The 24,545-nt window shown below is 53.6% G+C and overlaps 7 protein-coding genes across 7 annotated transcripts; 3 read left to right on the top strand and 4 right to left on the bottom strand.

Moving 5' to 3' along the window:
- Window positions 1-588: 588 nt before the first annotated feature.
- COCSUDRAFT_62699 (hypothetical protein) lies at window positions 589-6,778 on the bottom strand (the record flags this gene model as incomplete). Its single annotated transcript, XM_005648676.1, has 9 exons — window positions 589-726; window positions 865-930; window positions 1,176-1,365; window positions 1,545-1,731; window positions 2,001-2,648; window positions 2,843-2,965; window positions 3,075-3,248; window positions 3,401-3,996; window positions 4,197-6,778. The coding sequence occupies 9 exons, from the start codon at window positions 6,776-6,778 to the stop codon at window positions 589-591; spliced, it is 4,704 nt and encodes a 1,567-aa protein (XP_005648733.1).
- Window positions 6,779-7,957: 1,179 nt separating this feature from the next.
- Window positions 7,958-9,417, top strand: COCSUDRAFT_53257 (hypothetical protein). Its single transcript, XM_005648677.1, has 5 exons — window positions 7,958-8,077; window positions 8,167-8,257; window positions 8,357-8,422; window positions 8,634-8,825; window positions 8,934-9,417. Exons 1-5 carry the CDS (start codon window positions 8,016-8,018, stop codon window positions 9,162-9,164), a joined length of 642 nt encoding a protein of 213 aa, XP_005648734.1. The 5' UTR covers window positions 7,958-8,015; the 3' UTR covers window positions 9,165-9,417.
- A 91-nt stretch (window positions 9,418-9,508) lies between these two features.
- Window positions 9,509-10,719, bottom strand: COCSUDRAFT_14972 (hypothetical protein; the record flags this gene model as incomplete). Its single annotated transcript, XM_005648678.1, has 4 exons — window positions 9,509-9,784; window positions 9,904-10,089; window positions 10,220-10,265; window positions 10,346-10,719. 4 exons carry the CDS (start codon window positions 10,717-10,719, stop codon window positions 9,509-9,511), a joined length of 882 nt encoding a protein of 293 aa, XP_005648735.1.
- Window positions 10,720-11,245: 526 nt separating this feature from the next.
- Window positions 11,246-12,257, top strand: COCSUDRAFT_53258 (hypothetical protein). The gene is made up of 3 exons (XM_005648679.1): window positions 11,246-11,428; window positions 11,684-11,760; window positions 11,912-12,257. Exons 1-2 carry the CDS (start codon window positions 11,300-11,302, stop codon window positions 11,756-11,758), a joined length of 204 nt encoding a protein of 67 aa, XP_005648736.1. The 5' UTR covers window positions 11,246-11,299; the 3' UTR covers window positions 11,759-11,760; window positions 11,912-12,257.
- A 172-nt stretch (window positions 12,258-12,429) lies between these two features.
- On the bottom strand, window positions 12,430-14,294 carry COCSUDRAFT_14755 (WD40 repeat-like protein; the record flags this gene model as incomplete). Its single annotated transcript, XM_005648680.1, has 6 exons — window positions 12,430-12,656; window positions 12,944-13,209; window positions 13,413-13,531; window positions 13,673-13,817; window positions 13,941-14,071; window positions 14,178-14,294. The coding sequence occupies 6 exons, from the start codon at window positions 14,292-14,294 to the stop codon at window positions 12,430-12,432; spliced, it is 1,005 nt and encodes a 334-aa protein (XP_005648737.1).
- Window positions 14,295-16,275: 1,981 nt separating this feature from the next.
- COCSUDRAFT_62702 (Las1-domain-containing protein) lies at window positions 16,276-18,783 on the bottom strand (the record flags this gene model as incomplete). Its single annotated transcript, XM_005648681.1, has 6 exons — window positions 16,276-16,440; window positions 16,586-16,826; window positions 16,976-17,741; window positions 17,907-18,126; window positions 18,235-18,410; window positions 18,531-18,783. 6 exons carry the CDS (start codon window positions 18,781-18,783, stop codon window positions 16,276-16,278), a joined length of 1,821 nt encoding a protein of 606 aa, XP_005648738.1.
- A 990-nt stretch (window positions 18,784-19,773) lies between these two features.
- On the top strand, window positions 19,774-23,982 carry COCSUDRAFT_28678 (glycoside hydrolase; the record flags this gene model as incomplete). The annotated part of the gene is made up of 12 exons (XM_005648682.1): window positions 19,774-20,015; window positions 20,149-20,313; window positions 20,425-20,569; window positions 20,731-21,126; window positions 21,274-21,417; window positions 21,534-21,626; window positions 21,801-21,941; window positions 22,206-22,407; window positions 22,663-22,862; window positions 23,059-23,166; window positions 23,285-23,436; window positions 23,733-23,982. The coding sequence occupies 12 exons, from the start codon at window positions 19,774-19,776 to the stop codon at window positions 23,980-23,982; spliced, it is 2,238 nt and encodes a 745-aa protein (XP_005648739.1).
- Window positions 23,983-24,545: the final 563 nt, after the last annotated feature.

The raw sequence follows: 24,545 nt of genomic DNA on the forward strand, positions 1-24,545 counted from the left end.
AATGTCTGACAGTACAGGAGACATGCTGATATCTGCGTATAGGATGCGAGACAAGTGAGAAACCAAAAAGTACAGGAGTGTGATCTGGGTTATTGAATAGCTGCCCTAGTAAGTAAGATCTTCGAATAAGCAAATTGCAAATGTGACATGATTCATTCGATCATACAGTCCAGCTATGAATATTTGATGTTCAGGTGCATGAATCCAATTAAATACATGAGAGGAGTGGTGCTAGGTATCAGTCCAGAATAATGGCGCACAGCGGCGCCCGTCTTTTGCTTCCACGGTGTGGTGCTTTTCAGGCCTTTATCTCTCTCTGACAATTTTCCTAAACAAGCAATGACATTAAATAGGACAGGAAGAAAACCTGACTAGTCCCATCCGATGCTGTCTCTACAGCATTCAGTCGTGCATGCATGCAACTCACCAAGTACTCTAAAATTTGCGTTAGTTCAGGCTAATTTTGAATCCCAAGTGTAACTTTACTGTGCTTGAGCTGCGCGTTTTATCTGAAATGATATATCTGAGCTGCGTTGTCCGTAGCAATGCACTGCACACGAACCTCAAGGCTGGTTGGCCATGCATGTCCTACTGGGGCATTGGTGAGTCAGCAGTGGAGAGGGCTGCCCATTGATCTGCGGTCATCTGCCAGAACTGTAGCGTGCTCACTGGCAGATTCTCAGCGCCATCTGAATTGTGCACTGTGCCCACAAAGTCCACACCCACCTGCACACAACCTTTCTCAGCCTACAGAACCTTGTTTGTGATGCGAGAATGACAAAGCTAATGCAATACATGATGCAGGTGTAATGTTTGCATCATGATGATCATGTAGCATCTGGGTGAGGGTGATAAGACTCTCACCAGGCCCAGGAAGCACTCTGAGATTTCCAGGAGGAACTCGAAGACAGCTTGAGGGCTGCCGTCAGTCTGCTGAAGCATTGTCAGACTGTGTTGTGCTGTGCATGGATCTTCTGCAGGAGCCGGGGCTGGCACTTCAATCAGCCTGCGCCGATTCTGTCCTCCAGCCACCTGAACAACACACTTGTGCTCGCGCCGGGCATTTCAGCAGACAGTGCCTGATATCCCCCTTGCCTTGATGACAGCATGCACTCAAACCCGCCGAAGTTTATCATTGCTGGAAGTTCAATGTCCCCGGGGTGACTGGCGCTTACAGGGCCGGGCAATCCAGCAACGGCCGCAGCTCCTGGCATCTGAGTCTGCGTCAGCTGCACAGAGATGTCGGCAGGCGACACAGACGACACCGGCTGTGAGAAGGTCAGCGTGAGGAAGACTTGCGACTGGTTTGACACTGCCCCGGACGCCGACTGCTTCAGTGTTGGTGTGTGGAGGGCGCCTGTTGGCCTGCAACGCAAACACGGACATTTTCTGAAGCCTTGTGGTCACCCAAGTCATCCTGGCCCCAGCATGTTTCTCTGCTGTTTGAGGACAGACCGAAGCTCCTGTAATACTAATCCATGAACTTTGGCAGTCATGCATGCTTATGAGATCTGCTTGGTTGCTGACAACAACTGTGGCCACACCTGTTGAGGATGCTGGATGTGAGGGAGCTGCCAGGAAAGGCGTCACCGGCGCAGTCAAACACAGCGCCATCAGTGATACTCAAGTTGATGTCTGTCCGTGCAGGGTCCCCTGACTCTGGCTGCTGGACATAGCCCTTTGCCACATAGTGGCCGCACCCCTCCTGAGGGTACACTTCTATTATAGTGCCTGCAGGACACATTATTCAAGTATTAACACCTGCACCGCCAATCTTGTACCTATGCATGATGCAAGACGCTTACAGCACCTAGAATGGGCGTGTGTCATGATGACGCCACACATGTCATACATGGGTAGAAATGGATTGCCCATTCACCGTGGGAGGTCAGTCGGTCACATTACAATGTGTCCAATCAACTGAGGGCCGATCCAATGACTGACTGTGAATCTCAAGTTGAGCGCTCAACATGACATGAGGTAAAGAATTCCTGCCGCACCGTTAGCAGCTGAGATCTGTTGAGCGCCAAAGCCGAGCGGCGCGCGCGAGAACGCCACATCAGCGACAAAGTAGACCACGTTGGAGGGAACGCCCTCGAACGTGCTGAACTGCGCCAGCTCGCGCCCGTCCGACACGCTCATCGCCATGCTCAGCGGCCGGTCGACGCCGAAGCCCGCGCACGCGTCGCAGGACGACTGCACACTCGAATTCAAATTCGCTGGCTGCCGGGGGGCCTGCGCAAGGGGTCTGGGCGCCAGGGCTGCGCTAGGGCTGGGCACAGCTGCTGATGTCAGCAAGACTGGTGCATGTGCTGGGACTGCGCTCGCCGGGCCTTCAGCGGGACTTACGGCCTCTGGTGCAATTGCTGCAGCAAGAGATGGCGGCGCAGCAGAAGGTGTGGGCTGCGGTGGTGTTGCAGGTGCAGAGGCAGCGGCCACTGGGGCTAGGGCAGAGCTGATGCCCAAATGGGTGATGAGGGACAGCGGGGAAGCTGAAGGGCCCAGCACGGGCTGCGCAGCGGGCGCAGAGGTGGCTGCTGCCGGGGAGAGTGCAGGGGCAAATGGTGACGCTGACACTGGAGAAGTCGCCGGAGTCGCCTTGGCTGCAGGAGCTGGCGCTGTCCTTGGCGTTGGAGTAGATTGTAGTCCTGCAGCATGCATGGCAAAGACAGTCAGCTGCGCGATGATATTGCTGAAAGTGTACTCTGTTAAATGTCGACTACAAAACATCCGTTTAGATCACATTTGGGTGGATGCATGTGATTGGCATGTTCATTGTGTTGATGATAGTGGGCATCACTTCTGTGCACTAAGAATAAGTAGAGGGTTGAGTGGATTGCACCTGCGAAGGTTGAAGGGGCAGGTGCCGGCGTCAAGGGAGCATAGCTCTGCGGTCGAACAGGCATGTAGTAAGCTTGTGGCCGCACAGCAAAAGCACTGTAGACGCCTGGAGAGGCTCCAACACCTGTTTTGCAACATGCAAATGCTCTTCTTTAAGTATGAAGTCTGGCAAATGTAATGGCATCTATCACTTATCAAAGCACGTTGCTTGTTCAAGCAGCTGCTGGACGCACCGTAGCCGACATAGGGGACAGGAGATGTGTGCTCCGTGGCGGGTGCAAACGCCAGGCCTACAGAATGTGGTGGACCCCTGGCATAGCTTGCACCCTGCTCTGCTCCATAGCCATACTTTCCAACCCCATAGGCACCGTAGCTGCCCGAAGGCGAGGCTGCAGGCACCAGCTCTCCTGCACAAATGTTAAACAAGGGTATCCGACATCTATGTCCAGGCAGCCTTAAGGCAAGTTTACATTGCACTGCTATGTGATCACCGGTTTCATTGCCTGGTGTCCATATGTAGCATCCAGAAAATTACTGCTTTCCTAGGAAGAATATTTACCTTCTGCAGGGCCTGGAGAGGCGACTGGTGCAGGCACACCCTCCGCTGGATACTCTCTCACAACAGGGGCGAGCGCGAACGAGCTGCCGCGCGTCTCGATGCCCCTTGTCGTGTACGCTCCATAGCCCCCGTACACCCCGTACACACCCCTCTGAGGCGCCTGCGCAAAACCCCGCGGCGGCTGAGCACCCTCCGCAGGCTGCGGCGTGGACGGGCTCTCAACCGTATGCGCAATTTCAGGTGCAGGAATTTCAGCCTCCTGAGCCGGCGAAGGTGCCGGAGAAGTTGCTGCGGCGAGAGCGGCCTGCGCGGCTTGAATCCCGGCATAGTAGCCGGCATGGTACGCGGCTGCGGGGGAGGGTGCATAAGCAGCGGCCGAGGGTGCGTAAGCGAGGGGTGTCTGATTTGGCTCGGCTGCTGGGGGCGCAACAGCTGGCAGGGGTCCTGGGACTAGGGTCGTTTCTGCCCCGAGCGGCTGCAGAGAAATGGAGCGCCCCGGGGCAGGCGCCGGAGCAGGTGATGCGGATGGCATGGCTGAGGCAATAGGAGCCTTGATGGTTTGAGATGGCGCCTCTTGAGTGTTACCACCGCCGTACCTGCACAACACACAGTACTTGATGTCCTTTCAGAAAAAGTGTTTTGAGCGGTAAAGTGTAGGAGCAGCTCTCATTCTCTGACATCTGTAAAGAATACTCCTTCTAAGAGAAGATGAGGGAGTTGAAAAGAACTGGCTCATGCCCTTGCACCCTGTCAATTGCATTGTGCAGACAACAGTGTCTTGAATGGTCCCACGCACCTTGAAGCAGGCATTGCTCCCTGCGGGTAGTAATGCCGTGGGGCCTCAGCCGCTATGGGAGCGGCCCTTGCCCTAACAGAGAAGAAACCATCGCACGGCGCAGGCGCAGCCCAGACATCAAAGTATCCGCTGGTGAAGGAATGCTCATAAGCCGGATGCGCCTGAGGCGATGCAGCGCTCAACAGCTGTGCAAGAGCCTTCTGCCCCGGGCTGAGTGCCTGGGAACTGCTCGGTGCAGCAGCGGCCAGACTGGAGTCAACATCTGCGCGCGGCGCCTCAGTGTTTGGAGTTGCAGAGGCTCCAGGTTGCGCTGTGGGCTGGGTTGGGAAGGCTGCAGGCTGTCCTGCATTGATGTTGACCAGGACCGAGTAGCCGCCATACGCCGACGGTCGCATGCTGTTGACTGCCGGCGCATACACAACAGGCTGGCTGGCTGCCAGCGGGGAATATGCCAGAGGTGCGGCTGCAGGAAGCTCCTCAAACCCTGCACCAGCTAGAATTGCTGTGCTGGCAGCCGGAGCTTGGGGTGGTGTGAGTGTCTCGGCTGGTGCAGCTACTGGGGCTACCTCAGCTGCGCTGACTGGCGCTGCTCTGTACAGCTGGGAGGTGAGGGCGGCGGACTTGAGGCTGACATTGACGAGGCTGACGCTGTCTGGCGAGCTGGCCTCCGGCTGCAGGACCCCAGTGTCCAAGAATGCCACATTTCCGGCAGGTAACTGTTCCGGCGACGGAGGCTGCGCGGTTGGAGCGCTGCCAGGCAAGCGCAGAGCGGCATTGGGCACCTGCACGGGGGAGCTCCCCACCAGACTCCCTTCCTCTGGCTCTGGCAAAGGTGCTAAGAAAGCAGGCAGCGCCCAGGCTGTCAGGGGCGCCTCTGCACTGCTCACCAATTCCCCGCTGTCTGCCAGCGTGGCTGTGGCTGACCTGGCAGGCTCCTCCTCTCCTGCCCCAGCAGCGTTTGCTTCTTCTGGTCCCTGCAGCGCGGTCGGCGCCCCGGTCGCAGCAACGGCGGGTGCCTCGGCGCGCTCAGCCGCCGGTGGAATCCCAGACGAGCTACTCGGCACGGGATCCTGCACGCTCGGTTTTGCCTGCCCGGTCGGCTGAGCTGACAGCGCCGTGTTCGGCACCAGAGAAGCTTGGATGACTCCGATGGCCTGCCGCGGCGCTGCAACTGGGCTGTCATCCGTGGCGGCAGTCTGACCATCCGCAGGCGCAGGCGCGGATGCAGGAGGGGTTGGTGGAGTCTCAGCCGGCTGCGCTACAGCGACCTGAAGAAAGTCTTGGCGCGGCTTGCTGACTGTGTAATTCTCTGATGGAGGGAACGCGGCACCTGCAGACGCCTCTGCAGGAGCCGCCGCCGCCGCCAGCGCAGCCTGTGCGGCTGGTACAGGCGCCAGCTCATAGGAGCTTGGAACGCCTGCGTCCATTTCTAAAACAATCGGTGCCTGTGCCGCTGTGAAGGCTGTTGTAGGCGCTGCCTGTGGGGCTGGTGCTGGCACCAATGCAGCGCCTTGGAAGGGGCTTGGAGCAGCTGTATCAAGTTTTGGAACACTCCCAAGCGGCCCAGGCGCGAGTGCTGCTGCAAAGGCTGTCGCAGGCGCTTCCGCAGCACCCTGGAAAGGGCTTTGAGCAGGTATCTCCAGCTCCGAAGTGCTTACAAGCGGTCCCGGCGCTTGTGCGGCTGCAAAGGCTGGTGCACGCGCCTCCTCAGGCGCCGTGGCTGCACCCTGGAAGGGGCTTGAAGCAGCTGCCTCCAGCTCTGGAGCACTCCCATGCGGCCCTGGCGCCGGTGCTGCTGCGAAGGCTGTCGCAGGCGCTTCCCCAGGCGCCGCATCCGCACCCTGGAGGGGGCTAGGAGCAGGTGCCTCCAGCTGCGACATGCTTGCAAGCGGAACTGGTGCTTGCGAGGCGGCTGATGCTGGTGCAGACGCTTCTATGGGCACCGGCGCGGCAGCCTGCAGGAAGCTGCTGATCAGCGCCGGAGCCTGTTCTGGCGCCGGCACCTCGTGTGTGGGGCTGGCGGCCGGCTGCAGCTGTGGTGCCGCCATCACTGACGTGGTGGCTGCAATCGCAACACCCGTCACTGCCGGCCCAGAGGCTTCACTTCCCACTGTCTGTGAACCTGAAGCAGTGCTGGTGCTCGGCGCAGGTGCTGGCACTGCTTCCAGAGGAGCAGATACTGGCGTCAAATTCCCCATGGCTGGCCGCTCAATCTGTGGACCAGGCACTGGCGCTCGCTGGATCCCCACAGGTACGGCAGCAGAGGGCGCGCGGCTGCCGACCTTCAATGCCGCGGCCGCATGCTTTGGAGGCGGCGGCGGCGTCTTGGAAGGTGCAGCCTGATATCGGTTGGCAGGCACGAGCTGTGCCGGCTTGGCCTTGGTGACGCTGTGTGCGGCTGCCTTGGCCGGCACGGGCGGCGCTGGTAGTGGGGCCGGCAAGGTCTGGTTTCGAGACGAGGGCAGTGCTGTGCTTGTGGCGTTGATGTGTGGAAGCGCAGCTGGTGCCAGAACAGGCGCGCCAGGACGGGCCACTAAGGGCGCGAGTGTGGTTGTGTTGGACGCGGATGCAGGCACAGGCATTGGTCTCCTCGCTCTTGCTGCCCTCTGCCGCGGGCCTGGAATTGTGACAGATGCACAGTCAACAATCTATCCAGGGTCTTAATATTGGAGACAGCAATATACAGAAAGGATCCTCAAGTAAACAGGTATGTGAAGAGTGTATATCCAATCACAAGCAGATTCAACAAATTTTCGAGAGATAATACTTGGAAGAGAGGTGTGCAAACAGTGCAGCATTAAACATCACATGCCTGCAACGAATTCGGATGTGTCGATTGCGCCTTGAGCATTGACAGTAGATAAGGGCAGGAGCAGAAGGGACAGAAGAATCATTGGGTGCAACACCTGCACATCCAACCTATCTTTCTTAAAAGATCACCTTGTATTGCTGCAAGAAATGTGTATGAGCATAACGTTGGAAAGGCAGGTTTCGTTAGATGTCAATACCTTGATGTTGAACATCAGATTCGTGCCCATGATTCCACAGAAAGTGTGCATGCCTTGACCTGCAGTGCAAACATATTCACGTGGTGTAAGCGGAAAGAGACGCAAACCAGATTAAGTGCAGAAGAGGCTCAGGTCTTCTTTTCTGCAAGTTGACCGTTTCATGCTGAAATTGGCTCCATTTGATGACTTGATCGGACATTCGCGTTCACTATACCTCCAAGTATTGTTTCCTTCACAAAACACACTTGAAAGAATGCCTTGAGCAAGGAATCCCACCTTCCGATACCCTTCAACACGAGTCCAAGGTAAGAGTGAACTCGAGAGATCTCATCTGTCGAGCTCCGATCGATCCAGATAATTGCTAGATCCACTGAATAAATCAGACATGTGTAAAACGAATGCTATCGTGCAAGTGATAGATTTTCCGAGTCCGTCGTACAAAGGGTCAATGGGGAAAGGAAGGGACGCAGTACCTCCGTCTCGTTGCAACGTGTGCGGCCTGCACAGACTGTGACGATGGTAATAAGATCTCGCTTATCTATCTAGTCACATCCATTTGAAACAATTCGTCGCGTGAAAGACAAAATTTGGCATCCCAGATTGACCGATGCATGCCGGAAGAATGGGCAGCCTCTAATCACACCCTATCGGAAAAGTGCCTTGCTGCTTGGTCCAGATCTATCATCGACGTGGGTGCCACCAGAACACCCAGATACAGCTCAAAATCTAGCTTGAAAATTCAACACTGTAATTCCTAAAACTCGTTATCTGCTGTGCGGGACACATCTTGACAGGGACCAAGAGTTGGCTGATGGGGGCTGTGGGCACGACCTGTCCCTGCAGCTGTAGTGCCAGACCTCATCTGCTACAGAGGTACAAACATGGTCAAATAAGATTTTGGTTGTTCACAAGCATATATATTACATCGAGATCTCTTATCAGATCGATATGTTACATCGCAGGAGACTTGGAGGCAGGGGAACTTTCTACAGTAACTTCACAGCGGCCCCAGCTACGTGCAGACCAGGCTCTGGAAGATCTTTGAGGCTAGAAGTGAGTTCCTTTCTCTCTTGTCAGCCACACCCAGAGTTCTCTGCAAGTACAACACCAGAAGCCATGCCAAGTTGTGCTGAAACCACCTATGACTTGCAGGTGAGTGCCGTGAAGGGCGCTGGAAAGAAGAAACTTGCTCAGAGTGCCCAGGCAGGCGCAGCACAGGTGGGCGCATGTCGCGTGTGACCTAATGCTGTTGTAGCACCCCCCCCTTCCCAGAAAATACTAGCAGGAGACTTTGCTAATGCTATAATGCTGCACCGCTCCACCCTGCGGGAAGTTTTGACGCATGGCTTGCATGTGCACCCATGAGGGCATGCCAAATGTGAGTAAATATGGGAGGAGCGCTAATAAGAGTGGCATGATGTGCCCACAGTTGCCGCCCACGCCACCAGTCGATCCTGACAATGCAGAGTTCGTGCTGTTCATCCGGGCAGTCAAGTTCCCGCAGTGGTACCCGCTGTCAGTGGTGAAGGGCGGTTCAGCGGCCAACATCATTGTGAGGGCCATGGAGTCAGAGTTTGGAAGGCTGCTCTATGGAAAGACCCTCATACGCAACATTGGCACGGTGCGCAGCAGTATTTTAGAGTTCAATGGATTTATGGAATAGTTGCATTGTGTGTAAAGTTTCACGTGAGCTGAATGTTTGTCTTGATGATGCCTTTGTGCTGCACAGGTTGTGTATCAGGACCGCAGGAAGATTGAGAACATGGTGAAGCGGAGTCTGCCCATGATGAAGAACTTCAAGGACTTTGAGTTTGGATTCAAGATCCGGGACAAGACGCGGCCCAACGACTGGTACTTTGCCGAGAATGTTACCATAATCCCACCAGAGTCAGAGCTGAGGGGTACCGTTGCGGATCAGGTCGGTGACTGGTGGAAGAGCCTCACAGGAGGCAATAACTGAAGTGCGAAGCGAAGCAGGCAGCAATTTTGTGAATGTCTGAGTTAATGCAATTGGTTTTCTGTGAGTATACCCAAGAACATTCTGTGCTTGTGCTGTGTTGAGATATGATGCTCAGAAGAGGGTTTTTTCGTACTTACATTCTGCTCAACTTGAATATTGAGTATTCTCATGAAACCGAACAGGACTGCCAGTGCTGACTGCTGTGCTTGGTGACGAAAATAGCATACTTTGAAAAATACCAGTGTTCTGCTTAACAAGGGGGTAACTAAAGGACTTCATGAATGCAATGATGCTTCAAGTGGCCATTCCACTAGATCCTCTTGGCGTTGATGTCCAATGATACTTCAACCCTGAAAGCCAGGCAATTCAAAGAATATCTGCGCATTTGCCGTTGTCCGCTGTGCTACAGCCTCTGGATCCTCCCCAAGTGCAGCCGCCACAGCATGAAGCACATGGGGAAGCAGGGCCGGCTCGTTTCTGCGGGGCCGCGCTTTCGAGGGCCGAATGGTGCGAGGCACAAGATATGGGCAGTCAGTCTCTAGCATGAGCCTGTCTTCGGGAATCAACTTCAATATGCTCGCCAGCTCCGCTCCGCCCCTCTCTGGTCTGTCATCACACACCTATTGCACCAGCAGCATCCCTTATGTGTCCGTGCAAGAGGAAATTCATGAAAAAGCTCTACCAAATGAACTTTTCTGCAGGCAAATTGAACCCACAACTCGTGTCAAGAGTTGCTCACCCAGCCAGTGATGCCAATATAGAGTCCCAAGTCGAGGAATATGTCGAGCTCACGTTGGCTTCCCGTGAAGCAGTGTGCAACTGCTGGAGCAGTGAGGTGATGCTCCCGCAGTATGCTGACAAAACGGTCGGCTGCATCCCGGCAATGCAGAAACAGTGGCTTCCTCAGCTCCACAGCTAACTTCACCTGAACATGCACAAAGGAAGAAAATTCGCGGAGGGTCCTTCACACAGATGTAAGGTGCATGGCACATATATTGGGTGAACCACCTGGTTGTCACAACAAGCATGAGGGCACACCTCTGCCTCTGCCGCACCTGCTCTGCAAACCAGGTCTCCTGTACAGCGGGCTCGCTAAAATTTCTGTTGGCACACGAATATTGTCAGCTTGAGAAGACCAAAGTCTCTTCATCATGCTGAAGGTCACATGTCTTGCACCGCACCTATTGAAATCTAGGCCACACTCGCCCACTGCGACGCATCGGGGATGCTTGGCAAAGCTGCGCAGCTGGTCAATGGTGTTTTCTGTGCATGACTTGGCTTCATGCGGATGCACCCCGGCTGTGAAGAAGATTGGATAGTCTGACTGTTCTGCTATCTCAGCTGCTTTGCTTGTGGACTTGAGGGAAGACCCTGTCAAAATCATCGCATGCACTCCTGCTCTCTGGGCCCTGGAAATGACTTCCTGTCGATCTGTGGAGAATGAAGGATCTGCCAAGTTGGCGCCTATATCAATGAGTGCCAGTGGTGATCGTCCTCCATAGTCAAAGAGCGCAGCTTCTGCCAGCTCCCCTTGAGAAAGCTTCACTGCAGCCATTGCATGCCTGCTGCTGCAGAGATGACGTTCCTAAACCAGGAATATTTTGGTTGTCAGAATGTAAAGGAGCCATGCATTCGAGCTGGTAGGGCACTAATCCCATTCGCTAGAACATGTTGCCGATGTCTAAGCGCTTCTGACAAGGAGTCGCACCTTGGTGCTTACTTTACCACGCTTGGGTATCAATTTGAAGATGTTCTGGGAGATGAAAGGGCGACAAACGAAGTGTTTATTCAGAAATATCGACTTGAGCATGGTTGCACGGCTGGCATCAGTCGCCTGTTGGGTAGGATACTAATCCAGATAACACTCAAATCTTGCAAACGAAAGACGGAGACCCCTCGCGAAACATTGGACAGGGATCGATCGATCTGTGGAATCATGCTTGAAACTGAATTGATCCAGAGTCTGAATTCCAGACGACACAGTGGGAACCCGCCTTGCCGCCGCTTGCAAGCGGCCGCCGTATCGTTCCCCCCGATTATGACTTTGGCTCCCAAAAGCTTGCAGGAACTTGCAAAAGTGTGGTCTTTGCACGCCTGGAGAGACATCTTTGGGTGTCAGTGCAAGGCTCGTCAAGATGTCGAGCGGACAGGTGATCCGTGCGACGCAGATGTTCACGAAACACGGAAATTCGACTAAGGTATCTGTGCTGAAGGAGATTGGTTATGGACTTGGTCTAGGCCTCGCCTTTGGTCTCGTCTGGAAGGTATGAAAACTCTTGCACTATGTCGTCTCGTTGAATTGATCCTGAGATTCCAAAGTTGCACTGTCTTGATCCTGCAGTGCAAGTAATTTTCTCTTAATCTAGGTCACTGTAGCAACGCAATCTTTTAATTTGCTGATGTCAGCTCTGCGATTGGCTTTGTATTTGAGACACATTGTGCTCATCACGGTAGCTGGGTCAGTCTTATAATGGATCCTGTGCTGCTATTCGTGTTCCAACCAAGCTCGTGGGCTGCAGACATACCACTGGAATGAGAAGAGGAAAATTGAGGAGTACTACGAGCAGCTAGCAGCTTTGCCAGACAAGCAATAGGGGTGAGACTGACGATCACAGACATTGAGCTCTATCGTTGAGTTCTTGGAGTTGTTTGTGTGGCTCTGCGAGGACCTTCGACCTCACCAAACCTAATGGACATGCATTTCGCAGCACCCAGAACATAGCATGACTGTGTTGTGGGTCTTGCAGGTTCACCCCCCAGATGCTTGCCATCAGCATGAGCACGATGGGCAAAGATATCCAGCAGGAGGGCAAACACTATTGAGGCTTCCATCGCTCATGGACAGATCACTTGCACCCACCTGCCGGACTTAAGTTTTGGCAACTGAGGCAGTGCAACAGATCATCGGCTGGGATCAGGCCATCAACAGGAATTAGATGCCTTGCAATAAAGTGTACTGAAGAGCAAGGACCTTGGAGGCCCAGCAAAATCCCATGTGCATTTGCAGCATGGTGTGTGTGCAAAGAGGGGGGCAAGTGCACCTCTGATTTGCATCTCTTGAAGTGCAGACAGATGTAACAAGTGAAGAGATGATTGAGGCTCAAGTGGTGGCCGAGGGGCTGAGGCACACTGTCAGCGGGCTGTTACATGCACTCTTGGCACTCCAAGATTTATGCAGGCATTGCTGATCTCTTCTATTGACATGTTCTTTCTACCAATCTAGCTAGCAGCAGCTACTTAAAACCAAGCTCTCAGCGAGATCTGCTCATATTCGAGGCTTTGGTTTCACTTCGGCATCGCTCATATGTCTCACATAAATGGCCTCTGCCGGGTGCTCCTTCTCTCCTTGTTCCCATGTATAAGATGACGCCACAGCAAGGTACTTCCCCTCCCTAGAAAACGCCATCGCTGAAACGGAAGTGGGATAGCCTTGTATCTGGCACAGCCGCTTCTTGTTTGCCCCATCCCAAACATTCACAGTACCATCGCCACCTGCATCCATGCATTACTTAGCAAGTAATCTTGAATCCAAAAACCAACAGCAACACCCACATCAGATTTTTGTATAAGCATCATTACACGCCTTTCCAATCCCTGAGGATCAGGTGTGTCGCAGCAGCCGTTCTATGACAGCCTTCCAGCCTTCTCTGTGTAAGGCTTTCCTCCACTGAAGCAGAATTCACCTGTACTAAAAGCCGCTCCAAAGACACCACGATACCCATGCAGCACTGCAGTGATGCCCAGCTGGCGATGAAGGATAAGGGAGACACTTCGCGCACCGCCAGTGGCAAACGTGCCGTGGACAGGATGGAAGGCGATGCTATTCACAGGGTGCACAGTGTCTGTGCCGGCCTCGCTGCTCCGATGGCACTTGAAGGCATACTTGCGCGTCTGGCCGGCCTCGGACTGGTCAAAGTACTCCATCGCCACGCGGCCCTCCACCGAGCTCACCGCAAAGCCGGTGCCGTCCGGGTAGCAGCGTACGCACCGTGTCTGGAACCTCAGCGAAGACTCCCGCTCCTGTTCTGGCAACCCCGCCTCCAGCCTGCACACTAATGTGTTCAGTGTGCCTGATTCTGGAATATATGAGATTCGATGAATACTCCCTCTCTCCCGTTCTGGCTTCTCACGAACCATGACTCATGGCAACAAGAAGTACAGAAAAAAGTGCTCGCACCACTCATTGAACAATTCTCTGATTGTCCAGGGCAGCATGTACCGGATGGCATTTACTTAGGGAGGGCTCACTTGCGGATGTCATAGACGAGGATGTGCAGTGAGGATGTCGCCACAACCAAGCGTGTGCTGCTCTGCGCCATGCTGAACACCTTGCCGGGCAGCTGCATCACCACCGCGCAGTTCCGTCCCTGCAGCACAGCATGATCTCTCCAGTAAGCAGGCTCTGTTGGTGATGGTAAAGAGTCATGGCTGCATGCCCACTTTGCTCCAGAAAAGTGAAGGTGTTCTGACTCAGAGGGGATTGGCCAGAGTGGCCAGGGATTGGCCACCTGGGGTATCCGCGGGTCCCAACAGCGTAAAGTCTTGTCCCATGAGCCGCTGGCTACCAGTCCTCGCTCTGGAAGCCACTCTACGCACCTGGCTCCTGCCGCATGCTGGCCGATGACCGTCTCCGCGCGCGCGAAATAGTCATACCTGCATGCAGCACAGCGCCATGCTTTCCACCTGACCGATCCCTTGATGGCGTGGACTGCATCATGATAGCTAGAAATACCTAGCTGAAAGGGAGAATCCGAGTAGTGTAAAGCCAAAACTTACCTTTTGACTATGCCGTCTAAGCCAGCCAGAAAGATGGATGAGTCTTCCTGGAAGGCCGCATCTAGAACGGGGGCTTGTTGTGAGAAGCTTCCTTTTGTCAGACTTCGTGGTGGATCGTACAGGCGCACTGACTGCACTCCATAGAAAGGGGCCAATTAGCAAATCATGGGTAGTGCCCTGGCCTGGTTTCCCCATGCCTATCAGTCAAGCTCATGGTTGTGCATACATATGTCTCACCCCATCCCAGGATGAACAGAGCAGCAGGTCGCTGGTGTTAGAGAAGCGCAGCCCAGAGATGCCATCATTTGGAGGGCTCTCCAGCGGCCTGCCCAGAAAGGGAGGAGGTGCTGCCATGGTTCAGGCAGCACAACCTCCTGATGCTCCTCAGCTGACAGAACAGGGTCAATCCACGATATTCAATTCAATAGCCGTATTTTGTGTCAAGAGGGGCACCAGAGGGGGTTCTCTTCTGGGTCTGAGATGTCGATGCTTTCCAGCTGCAAGGGAAAGCTGTGCGAGAATGGGAAGGTGTAAGAAAATGTGAAGTCTCTAAAAACGGAGGTGGATCTATGAACCTCTTCCAGGTTTGATGCACACTTGTATCAGATTTATGATGCAATTGCAATTGGGCATCTGCAGGGACGCAGCCAGCTACCGGTGATGATGTCATGTCAGATTGTGTTGAACGTTCATGGATGGCTTTTATGACAAAAGTTTTATTGACTTAATACAATATTCGACAGAACTCGCTTTGTTATACACATCACATCGTTTAGCTACGAGATTGCATAGCGGGCAAGTCACGCATCTTGTACTGCAGGAAGGGTCCTACATACCTCCATGTCTTGCGTCGGTGATGCAGATGATAAAAGAGGATTTTGCTCATCTGGTTTGCTGACAAATGAAGTCATCAGAGCATTTCTTGCAAGGTATGAGGTGGTCCAGTGGCCAGAAGCCATTCTGCTAGCAACTTTGCAAGGCGTCCTCTGCTTTGAAGACGTATTTGGACGAGAAACTACACCATTGAGGACTTTGAGATCTGCAATCGAGCAGAATATGTGGGATCCGGAAACCCATCGTGCTTGTGGGTCCCAAGGCAACACGCATCACATACCATCAGTGCGAGGGACAGGAAATCGAGAGTCGAGGTCGACAGACAAGGTGATCCTCAAACTCTGATTGAATCAAAATCAAACTACTGCGTACGATTTTGACAAGATTGCGCCAATGACAAGTGCCAGCTGCCTGTTTCACATCTTGATATATACACTGCTGAATGGCAACTCTTGGGGCTTGTTGGACAGAGCATTTATCCTGAATGGTGGGGTGACGGCAACAGTACAGCAGAGGATGCCGGACTGCATAGATTTGGTTCCATCACATGTGGGGACGGTGTGAGCCAAAATTACCTCAGTACAGCCGATACCGACAGCACAGGAGGTACCACGTGTCTTTTCAACATTTAGGTGCAATCCACAGCTTTCTTAAGGAGGTGTAGAAGCACCCTGTGGACCTGATTTCACCACTAAAGCCAATATATGTGCTCATCTTGCCAACCTCCATATTTTGTGTCTGACTCGCAGGGAACTTGCAGGCTGTGGGCGACGTGGGGACGAGCAGGAAGCACACTCGGAGGAACATCAAATCCCGAGTTCAACAGAAACTTCAGCAGGCTCAGAATCTGGCACAGCAGAAAGCAGCACAACGTCTAGAGAGATTGCAGAGGACTATTCAAAGGTGCAGTCAATCGCCACCATGCTTACTTGCCGATGCATCTTCAACGCAGTGGATGATGATGCACAGCATCATTGTTTTCTGAGGTGATACCTCTCTCCAAACTCCTGGAACCTAGCTGAGCCAGAGTTTTGCCTGTGTTGTGTGCAGGCAGGGTGACCCTTCAGCTGCAGATATGAATCACCTTGAGGGCTTCCCGGCTTGCTCAACAGCCTGCAATCCTGAAAGTGTTCTCAGCAATCCGTGGGTTGCAGCATTGGTCTCTCCCGAGAGACACGGCAATGGTGCAACAGAACGTACTTCATTATGATTTATAATTACTAGTACTACCAGGCGCCTTACATTGATTAGCGTTCAAATTTGCACCGTTCCGGCATATCTAGCACATTGCTCGACAAATCAAAAACCGAGTTTGCATTAAAAACACTTCATCATGATGCCAACAGTCCTGGGCGCGTGCCTGGGTCCAATTGTAATCTATTTCCTCTTAAAAGGACAGGATGGCTCAACCTCAAATTTGCTGCTGTTTGCTCACAATCCATGTTCGCCAGGTTTCTCAGACCTTATGGCGTTCTAGTCAGCCCGGGCCCCATATAAGACCTCAAAGCACCTTGATTGCGGCAGCAATGCTCTGGATCTGACCCACTGTCAGTCCAGTCTCCGCTTCAGCTGCAATCTCTTCAGCACCGTGGCTGGGCTGCACCTCAAACTTGCTGAAGTAGTCTTGGATATCCAAGTCTTCAACTGGCATCCTGCCTTGGTCGACCTGCAAGGTGCTGCCATCCCTCAGGTGAGGAATTAAGGTGGGTTGAAGAGGAGTTCATTTGCTTGTGAACAAGACTCAGCATGCTTCTTTGCGCATGCTGAAGTCATGTCCATCAAAGGAACCATTGTTGTGGCACATCACTTACCTCCTGTGGGGGAGATATGTCTGTCGCATTCTCTACTATGCCAAGTTCAGGCAATGCATCTGCAGCATGTTCCTCTGGTGATCCCACAGTGGCAATTGAAGCTGCTTCCACAATGGGCAAACTTGCGCTGCGGGATGGAGCGCTGTTGAGGGTGGGCATGCGCCCACATGGGTGGTGTGGAGATGGCAGCATTCCCAGCGCACAGGGTGACCAATCCTCTGCCAAAGACCACCGGGCCTTCCTGCACATAGCCAAGAGAACCCTGGAGATGCACAACAATGCAGACTTGGTAGGCTTCTTACTGGAAATTCTTGTGAAGCAATTGAAGCTTGGAGTTCTATCTCCACAGCTGATCATAGCTAGAGTGCTGGATGCAGCATTGGAGCGCACTTGGCAGAGGCTGTTTCCGCAGTAAAAGCAGCTCCTCTTGACCTCTGCATGAGCTCATCCCGCGCTGCTGCAGCTGCAGCAAGCGCCTCTGAGATTTTTTGCGCCCCTGAGCTGCCACCTACATATGCCCCTCCTGCGCCCACTTGAGAGAGCTCCACAAGCTGCTGCAATTGCTTTGTCTGCGCAGCACTGCCCTCCTGTGAAGACTTTATCCGCTCCAGTAGCATCCCTGCCACTCTCCTCAGTGCAGCTTCCCCGCTGTGCACAAGTGGATATCCATGCATGCTTGGAGTTTGCGCAAGTGCATGCAGGCAGTCGGCCAGCAAGCTGCTGAGCTGAGCACTGCTGGGCCTCCACTGCTCCCTCTGGACACCAACATCGCTGTGAGGCTGGCTGCTCTTGCGCTTGGCGCCCACCTTCTGCTGCTTGCCTTTTTTCTGGCCGGCCTCCTTTGCAACGCTCAGCAGCCAGCCGGCCCACTGTGCCAGTGTATCTGTTCGGCCCGTCGCTGCAGAAGTATCTGTGTTTGCCGCAATCTGATTGCTGTCTGGCAGGGTGCTGTCAGGGCTGGCACCCGATTGGGATGGTGGTGTGCAGAGGCGCTGCACTGCAGCAGCAAGGAGCAGCTGCCTGAGCTGGGGCCAGGTGCTGGACAGCCCCTGCACAACGGCCTCCCAGACAGCCGCAGCCACCTCCTGAGGAGTCAGCTTGCTGTTGCCAGCCTCAGCTGAGACGGCGCTGGCATCCTGCTGTGCTTCCAGCAGACCTGCACATCAGCACATCCCCGGCTACTGTCAGCTAAGATCAGACCTGGGAAAATGTTGGCTGTTGCAGAAGTCAATGCAGATGTCCATTCAAGATTATCCTCTCTATTTATTGGCTCTCTAGTTATTGGCGACACCTCATGTGGGGTGCGGGTCAGGACACGCACCGTCGTCCAGCAGGGGCCCAACCAAGAGGTGGGCAGCCGAATGCACCCGATCCCAAAGTTCTGTTATCACTTCGCGCCGCTGCTTTTGGCCAACGGCCCCACTGTAGGCCATGCTGTCACCCTGCGCATCAGCTGCATTCACTACCGCTGAATCTTCGTCCTCTGACTTCCCCGTGATGGCCTGCTTGAGGATCGCCGCTTGTTGCAGCTCCGTGTACCTCTGCACATGCCATATCCCTCTATGGTCAGTATGAGCGCAGCAAAGGAACGTCTTGAGACTGTTATGGCTTTGATTGATCAAAAGGGTATTTGGAAGGCGTGCTAGCACCTGAAGCAGGGATCTGATGTGCGCTCTGCAGCTTTCCAGGTGATCAGCCTGCCGCTGCCAGTAGGCTGAGGAGAGCCAGGACAGGGCTGCTGATGATGCCAGCCGCAGCAGCGCCAGGCTGGGCAGCTCATTGTGAGAGGCATCATGTCGCACATCCACAAGGATACGCGGTATGCCTGCACAATTAGGAAGAAATAGAGCTTTGCTGGATTGCACCAAAGCATGAAGACCAACATTCAAACTTACCACATAATAAGGAATGCACGACAGCAAGAGAAATTGGATGAATAACTCACCAGCATCTTCTGCTAGATTTGAGACAGACATGGCAATTCGGCCCTTCTGAGATGAGTCCGAAATGCCATTGACCAGGCGGATGATGAGCATGGCATACTGGAGCCTCAGCAGGGACTCTGGCTCTGCAGCCTGCTGCTTTGATGCGTTAGAAATACCCTGGTCTCGCATGCGCAGCTCATGCAAAGCTGCTGTGATTTCGGCGCCCAGCGGCGCTTTCCCTCGAGTTTCCCAGGCAATCACCTGCAGTGCCATCGTCATGTACTCTCAGAAGGAATAAAAATCCATTACAAGCTGTAGGAAAGTAGAATTTACAGGCTTGCATCAGCTTTCCAGGCCTTGACTGAGACTTGATCTCACAGATCAACTTACGATATGAGTGGGAATTCCATGCCCGAAAGGGCATGAATTGTGTACAATACCATACTTATTTCTGACGTCATGGAAGAGCGAATTACCCTGTCAATAGCAGTTCTGCGGAGTCTGGGGTCCTCAGAAAATATGCCTATCCTGACTCCTTCCCACTCCTCCCAGTCGCACCATGGCACAATCCTCCCCAGTGCCATCTAAAAGAAGTTTTTCTCGAGCTACCAAGACCTGCATAATACTCATATCAATTTCGAGAAATGCCATTGATGTCAATGTCGGAAGGAGACGGCAGGGCCCCTTCTCACAAGCGTTTCGGAGTTTTTACCATGCCAAGTTCTTGGATGTCGACAAGCACCTCATATTCGCGATCATATGCTTTCTCAAGAACTGATATAAATGGACACATGGGGCTCACTTTGCTGTACAACTTGGATAGCTGGACATTCTGGGGCATCAGCTTGGCTGTCTTGATCTATTTCGTAGAAAGGTGCATCAAAAGGCTGCGATCTAGATATCGACGGCAACAAGCGGTAATCTGTGAACTTATGAAGTCTTGATAGAGCGCTGTACCGTCAACCACTTACATGTTGTCACGTCGACACTGATGGCATGCCCATTGGAAGCATTCTCTATTGAGATGTCAACATTGATGCAATATTTACTTTGAGCTCCAAATGACTACCTTGGCACAATTGCAGGAAAGGCTTGAATTTGATTTGGGAAGCCAACTCATCACTGATGGATGGTGGGCTGTTCCAGCATATCCAGATGGCCGACAGGTACACCAAGACTCACGACATAATTTGTGGGCCATCACTTCAAAATAATGAATTGTATGTGCCGGACACATATGCCAATGAGAGTGTGGTGCTTGCAATGCAGGGGAGGAAGATACCAGCTGTTGTTCCTGGTACTATACTGACAACGCTGATACAGAATTGGATACACCCAGACCCAGATATAGGCCTTAATCAGTCCAGAATACCAGACATATTCCATGCAGGCCGCAATGTGTATACATACTGGTTCTGCAACTCCTTGAGGGTCCCTCAAGGAACAGGGCTACAGCAGGGAGGGCGAGTTCGCTTGATCCTGCATGGAATCAACTATTCTGGCAGGTGATGGCAGTCAGCCTCTTGAGTTAAGTCTCTTCCATGCGTTCTGGTGAGGCATAGGCTCCTTGAACTACCACGTGCCCAGTCCCTGGCTACCATGCATTTTGTCCTGATGAGTATTTAAACCACTTCACAGGATATTTATCGATGGGGATGAGGTTCTTGGTGGCGCGCCCATCAAGGGCATGTACCTGCGGCACACGGTTGACATCACCCAGCAGCTGAAGCAGTGCGAAACAGACGAATGCAGCCTTGCTGTCCTCGTCAGCCCTCCAGACCATGTTGGATGTGTTGACAAAGGGTGCGGCGCTGTGCTCATGACCCTGCATGCAATAGCAGATACAGGACCCAAAATTTTGCATTGGCAATGTGACGAATGTGCAAATTTTTCCTATGGCTTGTGTCTGTTCAGGGGCCAGGGTGGCGATCACATGATTGCCAAAGATGTCACAGCGCCATATGTGGAGGGATGGGATTGGATTCTGCCAGTCCCAGACAGGAACACAGGCATTTGGGATCACGTGGAGTTGTTGACCACAGGTCCTGTGGCTCTCCAGGTAAGCAGCAGACTATCTTTGAGGCCCAACAGCCCCTCCATGAATTCGTCCTGTATGTATCATGCCGATGTAGCCTGGTGACTCAGTCGGACTTCTTCCTTTTGCCAGGATATTGCAGGCATGATCACATATAAATATGAGGACTGTTCTGTGTCATGCAGCATCCTTATGTGTTTGCCGAGCGGGTCACGCCAGAGCAGCCCCTGTCCAAGGGAGCTTCCATACGCTCAGAGGTGACACTGGACAATTCCACCAGCAAAACATGGTCGGGCGTCATCACTGCCAAAATATGGCCAGTGGAGGGACCTCACTGCAGACAAGACACAGCCCACCGGACACAGGCAGCTGTGCCGGGCCGGAGCACAGCCTGCGGGCAAAGCTACCGGCCTGCAGGCAAGCATGCAGACATGGAAGCTGGCTATGCTTGCAGAACTGGCAGAGCTGTTGTGCAATGGACGGAGTGTGTGGTTGTTCCTCCGGGCAGCACTGTGCACAACCTGAAGCCTTGTCTCATAGAGAAGCCAGCGCTGTGGTGGCCCATACATCTGGGAGGACAGGTGACTGAGCTTGTCTACAGTCACCTTGCCACTAAATAGCCCTGCATCCTTGTGTCCATCGTGGCCTGTTGTTGCTTATGCTGCTTGCTTGAGAAATTTACTGTGAAAATTATTATTTCTTGCCGATAATATACTATGTGCATGTAGGCTCTGTACCATCTGGAGGTGACCCTGCACCTGGATGGGTTTGGCTTGTCGGACAGAGTGGTGCAGCGTTTTGGCATCCGTGAAATTGAGTCCAGAATAGATCAAGACCTTGAGGGTCACACATTCTATGTCAATGGCGTGAAGGTGACCAATACCCTCGTCCCATAGCTCCGCTGATAAGTTATAGTTGAGATCCCAACACCGCATGTGTAAGACCTGGAAAATAGGCTTGTGGCTGAAGGTTAAAAACTCCACACCAGGTGTTCATCCGCGGAGGCAATTACATAGCATCGGACTGGATGCTGCGCTGGTCTACACAGCGATATAGGGATGAAGTGCGCATGCATGCAGAGGTAATGAGCCTGCACTCTTCTGATGCCCTCCTTTGTGCTCTTCTAGCTCTCACCATGCTTAGAGCCTTCCTCCCACTGCGTACACCCTCCAGCAATGCTACGAGTAAGCGCATCTGCTGAACCCAATTCTTGAAATTGCTCTGCCAGACGCTTCAGCTTGTGGTCTCTTTGCAGATGGGCCTAAACATGATAAGGCTGTGGGCGGGCGCTGCCTGTGCTCGGGCGCCCTTCTACGAGGCCTGTGACGAGGCGGGGATCCTGGTCTGGCAGGAGTTCTGGATCACTGGCGACTGCAACGGCCGCGGCGCAACACCCGTGAGCCACCACTCCTTCCCCTGCTGCCAACTTTCACCCCTTCACCTCATGAAAACACCCTCTCACCTGTTACCCCAAATGAAGTGAACCCATCCCAGGCTGCTGCATTGGAGCCTGTCGGCATGCAGCAACCAAGTTTATTGCATATAATCACACCGAAAGATGACAAATGAGTCGTTGTGCATGTCAATCCACTCTTTTTACTCCCCCCTGCCAATATTGTATCAAGGGTGAGCTGTGTGGTTGCTGGCGTGCCTGCACCAGGACTCGCCGGTGTCGGATCACAGCTGGCCGCTTGACCACGCGCTGTATGTGGCGAGCGCGGCCGACACAGTGCGGCGGCTGCGGAGCCATGCGTGCGTCGCGCTGTGGTGCGGCGGCAACGAGCAGGTGCCAGCCGCTGACCTGGACGCCGCTCTCTGCGCCATGCTGCCCCAAAGGCCGCTCGGTGACACTGCTCCCAGTGGTGAGTAACGTTTTGGTGCCCCACATGATCAGATGTCTTTTGCTTCATGCGATTGGATAAGCAAGGGCTCTTGAGAGGTGTCAAATGAAGGGATGCTACCAATGCCTACACAGGAGGACAACTGACAAGGGCTGGGCCACGAGACTATGCATACTTAATCACTATATTGTTGCAGTTTCCTGCCCTTCAGGACTGAGATGCAATTTGGGGTATGCTGTGCCAGGCCCTGCCTTATTTCTTTCTCTGATATGTGAGCTAGCATGTGCGCAGATTTGGAGGGAGCGTGTCTAGCGGACGTCCCGTGCAACCTGGACAGCACGCGCGCATATGTGTCTGGCAGCCTTTGGTCCGGCTTCGGGCAGGGGCACGGGGATTTCAGCGACGGTCCTTACGGCATCCAGGAACCGGCATCCTTCTTCGACCCGGCCTTCTACCGCTGGCCATTCAACCCCGAGGTCATCACCCATCAAACCCCTTGCTGTGGCACCCATTCAAGAGTCCACAATATGGACAATTGAAGATACAAACCCTTGTGGATTGCGCTCCTGCCAAATGAGGACAGTGACCTTTCTATTGGAACTAATGGGAACATGGAGGGAAGTTTGGTTGGCTAGGACTTGTCATTGTGACGTACGTCTGTGGCGGGTTCAGGTGGGTTCTGTGGGCGTCCCAGAGGCGGAGACCATGCGCGACATCTTCCCCGACCCGGCCCAAGCAGCGCCGCCGGAATATCACCGGCTGCCATCCGGCCTAGTTGAGGTGCTTCATCGGCAGAGCAATTAAATTACGATTGGCAATTTCAAGGGAGAAAAGGCAGCCTAGCTACTCGGTGCACGTGCGCCAGAGGAGGTGTCAACACTGTGCATTGACTGCGCAGGAGGTGCCCAATGCAGCTTGGCAGGCGCACACATACATCTCCTACGGTGACCCGCCGAAGGGCGTCAGGAATCAGATCCTGCTCTACGGCGAGCCCAGCAGCCTGGAGGACTTCTGCGGCCTCGCCCAGATCGCAAACTACGTGCAGTACAGGTGCATTTGGTAATCACAGTCATGCCATTTCAACCCATTGTAGCAGCAAGAACTCTCAGAGGTGGCTATTGAGTGGGATGACGGCCGGCTGGCATGCTGATTGCCAAGCAACTGGATGCTCTCTCAAATTGCACGCCTTTATATGCGAGTTGATAAGTGTACATCCATGCCACAAGCTTGCCTCTCGCTGATCAGCCAGGCAGTTGATGTCCAACAGGAGGCACAGTGCTGTCCGCACAGCACGTTGACAGCAACATGGCAAAATGTGTAACAAGCTTCTGTGGAAATGTGGTCAGGGCGCTGATGGAGGGGTGGGCGTCAGGCATGTGGGAGCGATTTACGGGGTTGCTGCTGTGGAAGACGCAGAACCCCTGGGCCGGGCTGCGCGGGCAGATGTACGACTGGCGCCTCGCGCAGACCGGCGGCTTCTACGGCGTGCGCTGCGCCTGCCAGCCCCTGCACGTGCAGCTCAACCTGCACACCATGCAGGCGCGCCCCACTCCGTCTGCCACCTATACATTTTTGCCCCCTGGCACGCAAAACTAAACGCACAAACATCAGTGCTGCAGGAAACAATCACTCAAGCATTACACTTGTTAGTCATCCCTGTGCAGAATAGCTAGGCGAGGTGTGCAGCCAGAAGCATGCAGCTGCTTTGGGCCAGAGTGTAGAGTGCAGAGATGGCAACACTCTTCTACAGCAAGATGCCCCTGCATCATCCATCTCCCTACTTCGAGTCAAATAAAATTGTGCGCTTAAACATCTCGCTGCATGTGGCTGTCTGGAAAGCTGGGCATGAATGTGCACTGGGTGGTGAATACCATAGTAACGGTCAGGCATGTATTTTACAGAAGTTGCTCTGAAAAGCAGTGTTGCTGCTGTGCAGGTGGAGGTGGTAAATACTTCAGGCGAGGCATTATGCGATGCCACCGTGAACCTGCAGACCTTGTGCGCCGCCTCTGGCTCCACAGTGAGCAAGCGGGTGTCTGTAGGGAGCGCACAGCCATGCAGCCTCGCTCATGTGCCTGACAGCAGAGTGGAGGCAGGGCACGAGGGTGTCACTTTTGTCTTCTTGCAGCTCTTGTCTCCTGAGGGAGTGCTCCTCTCCA

The sequence above is a fragment of the Coccomyxa subellipsoidea genome (genome assembly GCF_000258705.1).
Source record: "Coccomyxa subellipsoidea C-169, whole genome shotgun sequence".
NCBI lineage: Eukaryota > Viridiplantae > Chlorophyta > Trebouxiophyceae > Coccomyxaceae > Coccomyxa > Coccomyxa subellipsoidea.

Bases quoted from the DNA above. Each gene is read 5' to 3' on its own strand.
- COCSUDRAFT_53257 (XM_005648677.1), top strand. From the start codon at position 8,016: ATGGGGGCTGTGGGCACGACCTGTCCCTGCAGCTGTAGTGCCAGACCT. The intron at 8,078-8,166 runs GTACAAACATGG...GTTACATCGCAG, and splicing joins AGACCTCATCTGCTACAGAG to GAGACTTGGAGGCAGGGGAA. The intron at 8,258-8,356 runs GTGAGTTCCTTT...TATGACTTGCAG, and splicing joins GAAGATCTTTGAGGCTAGAA to GTGAGTGCCGTGAAGGGCGC.
- COCSUDRAFT_53258 (XM_005648679.1), top strand. From the start codon at position 11,300: ATGTCGAGCGGACAGGTGATCCGTGCGACGCAGATGTTCACGAAACAC. The intron at 11,429-11,683 runs GTATGAAAACTC...CGTGGGCTGCAG, and splicing joins CCTTTGGTCTCGTCTGGAAG to ACATACCACTGGAATGAGAA.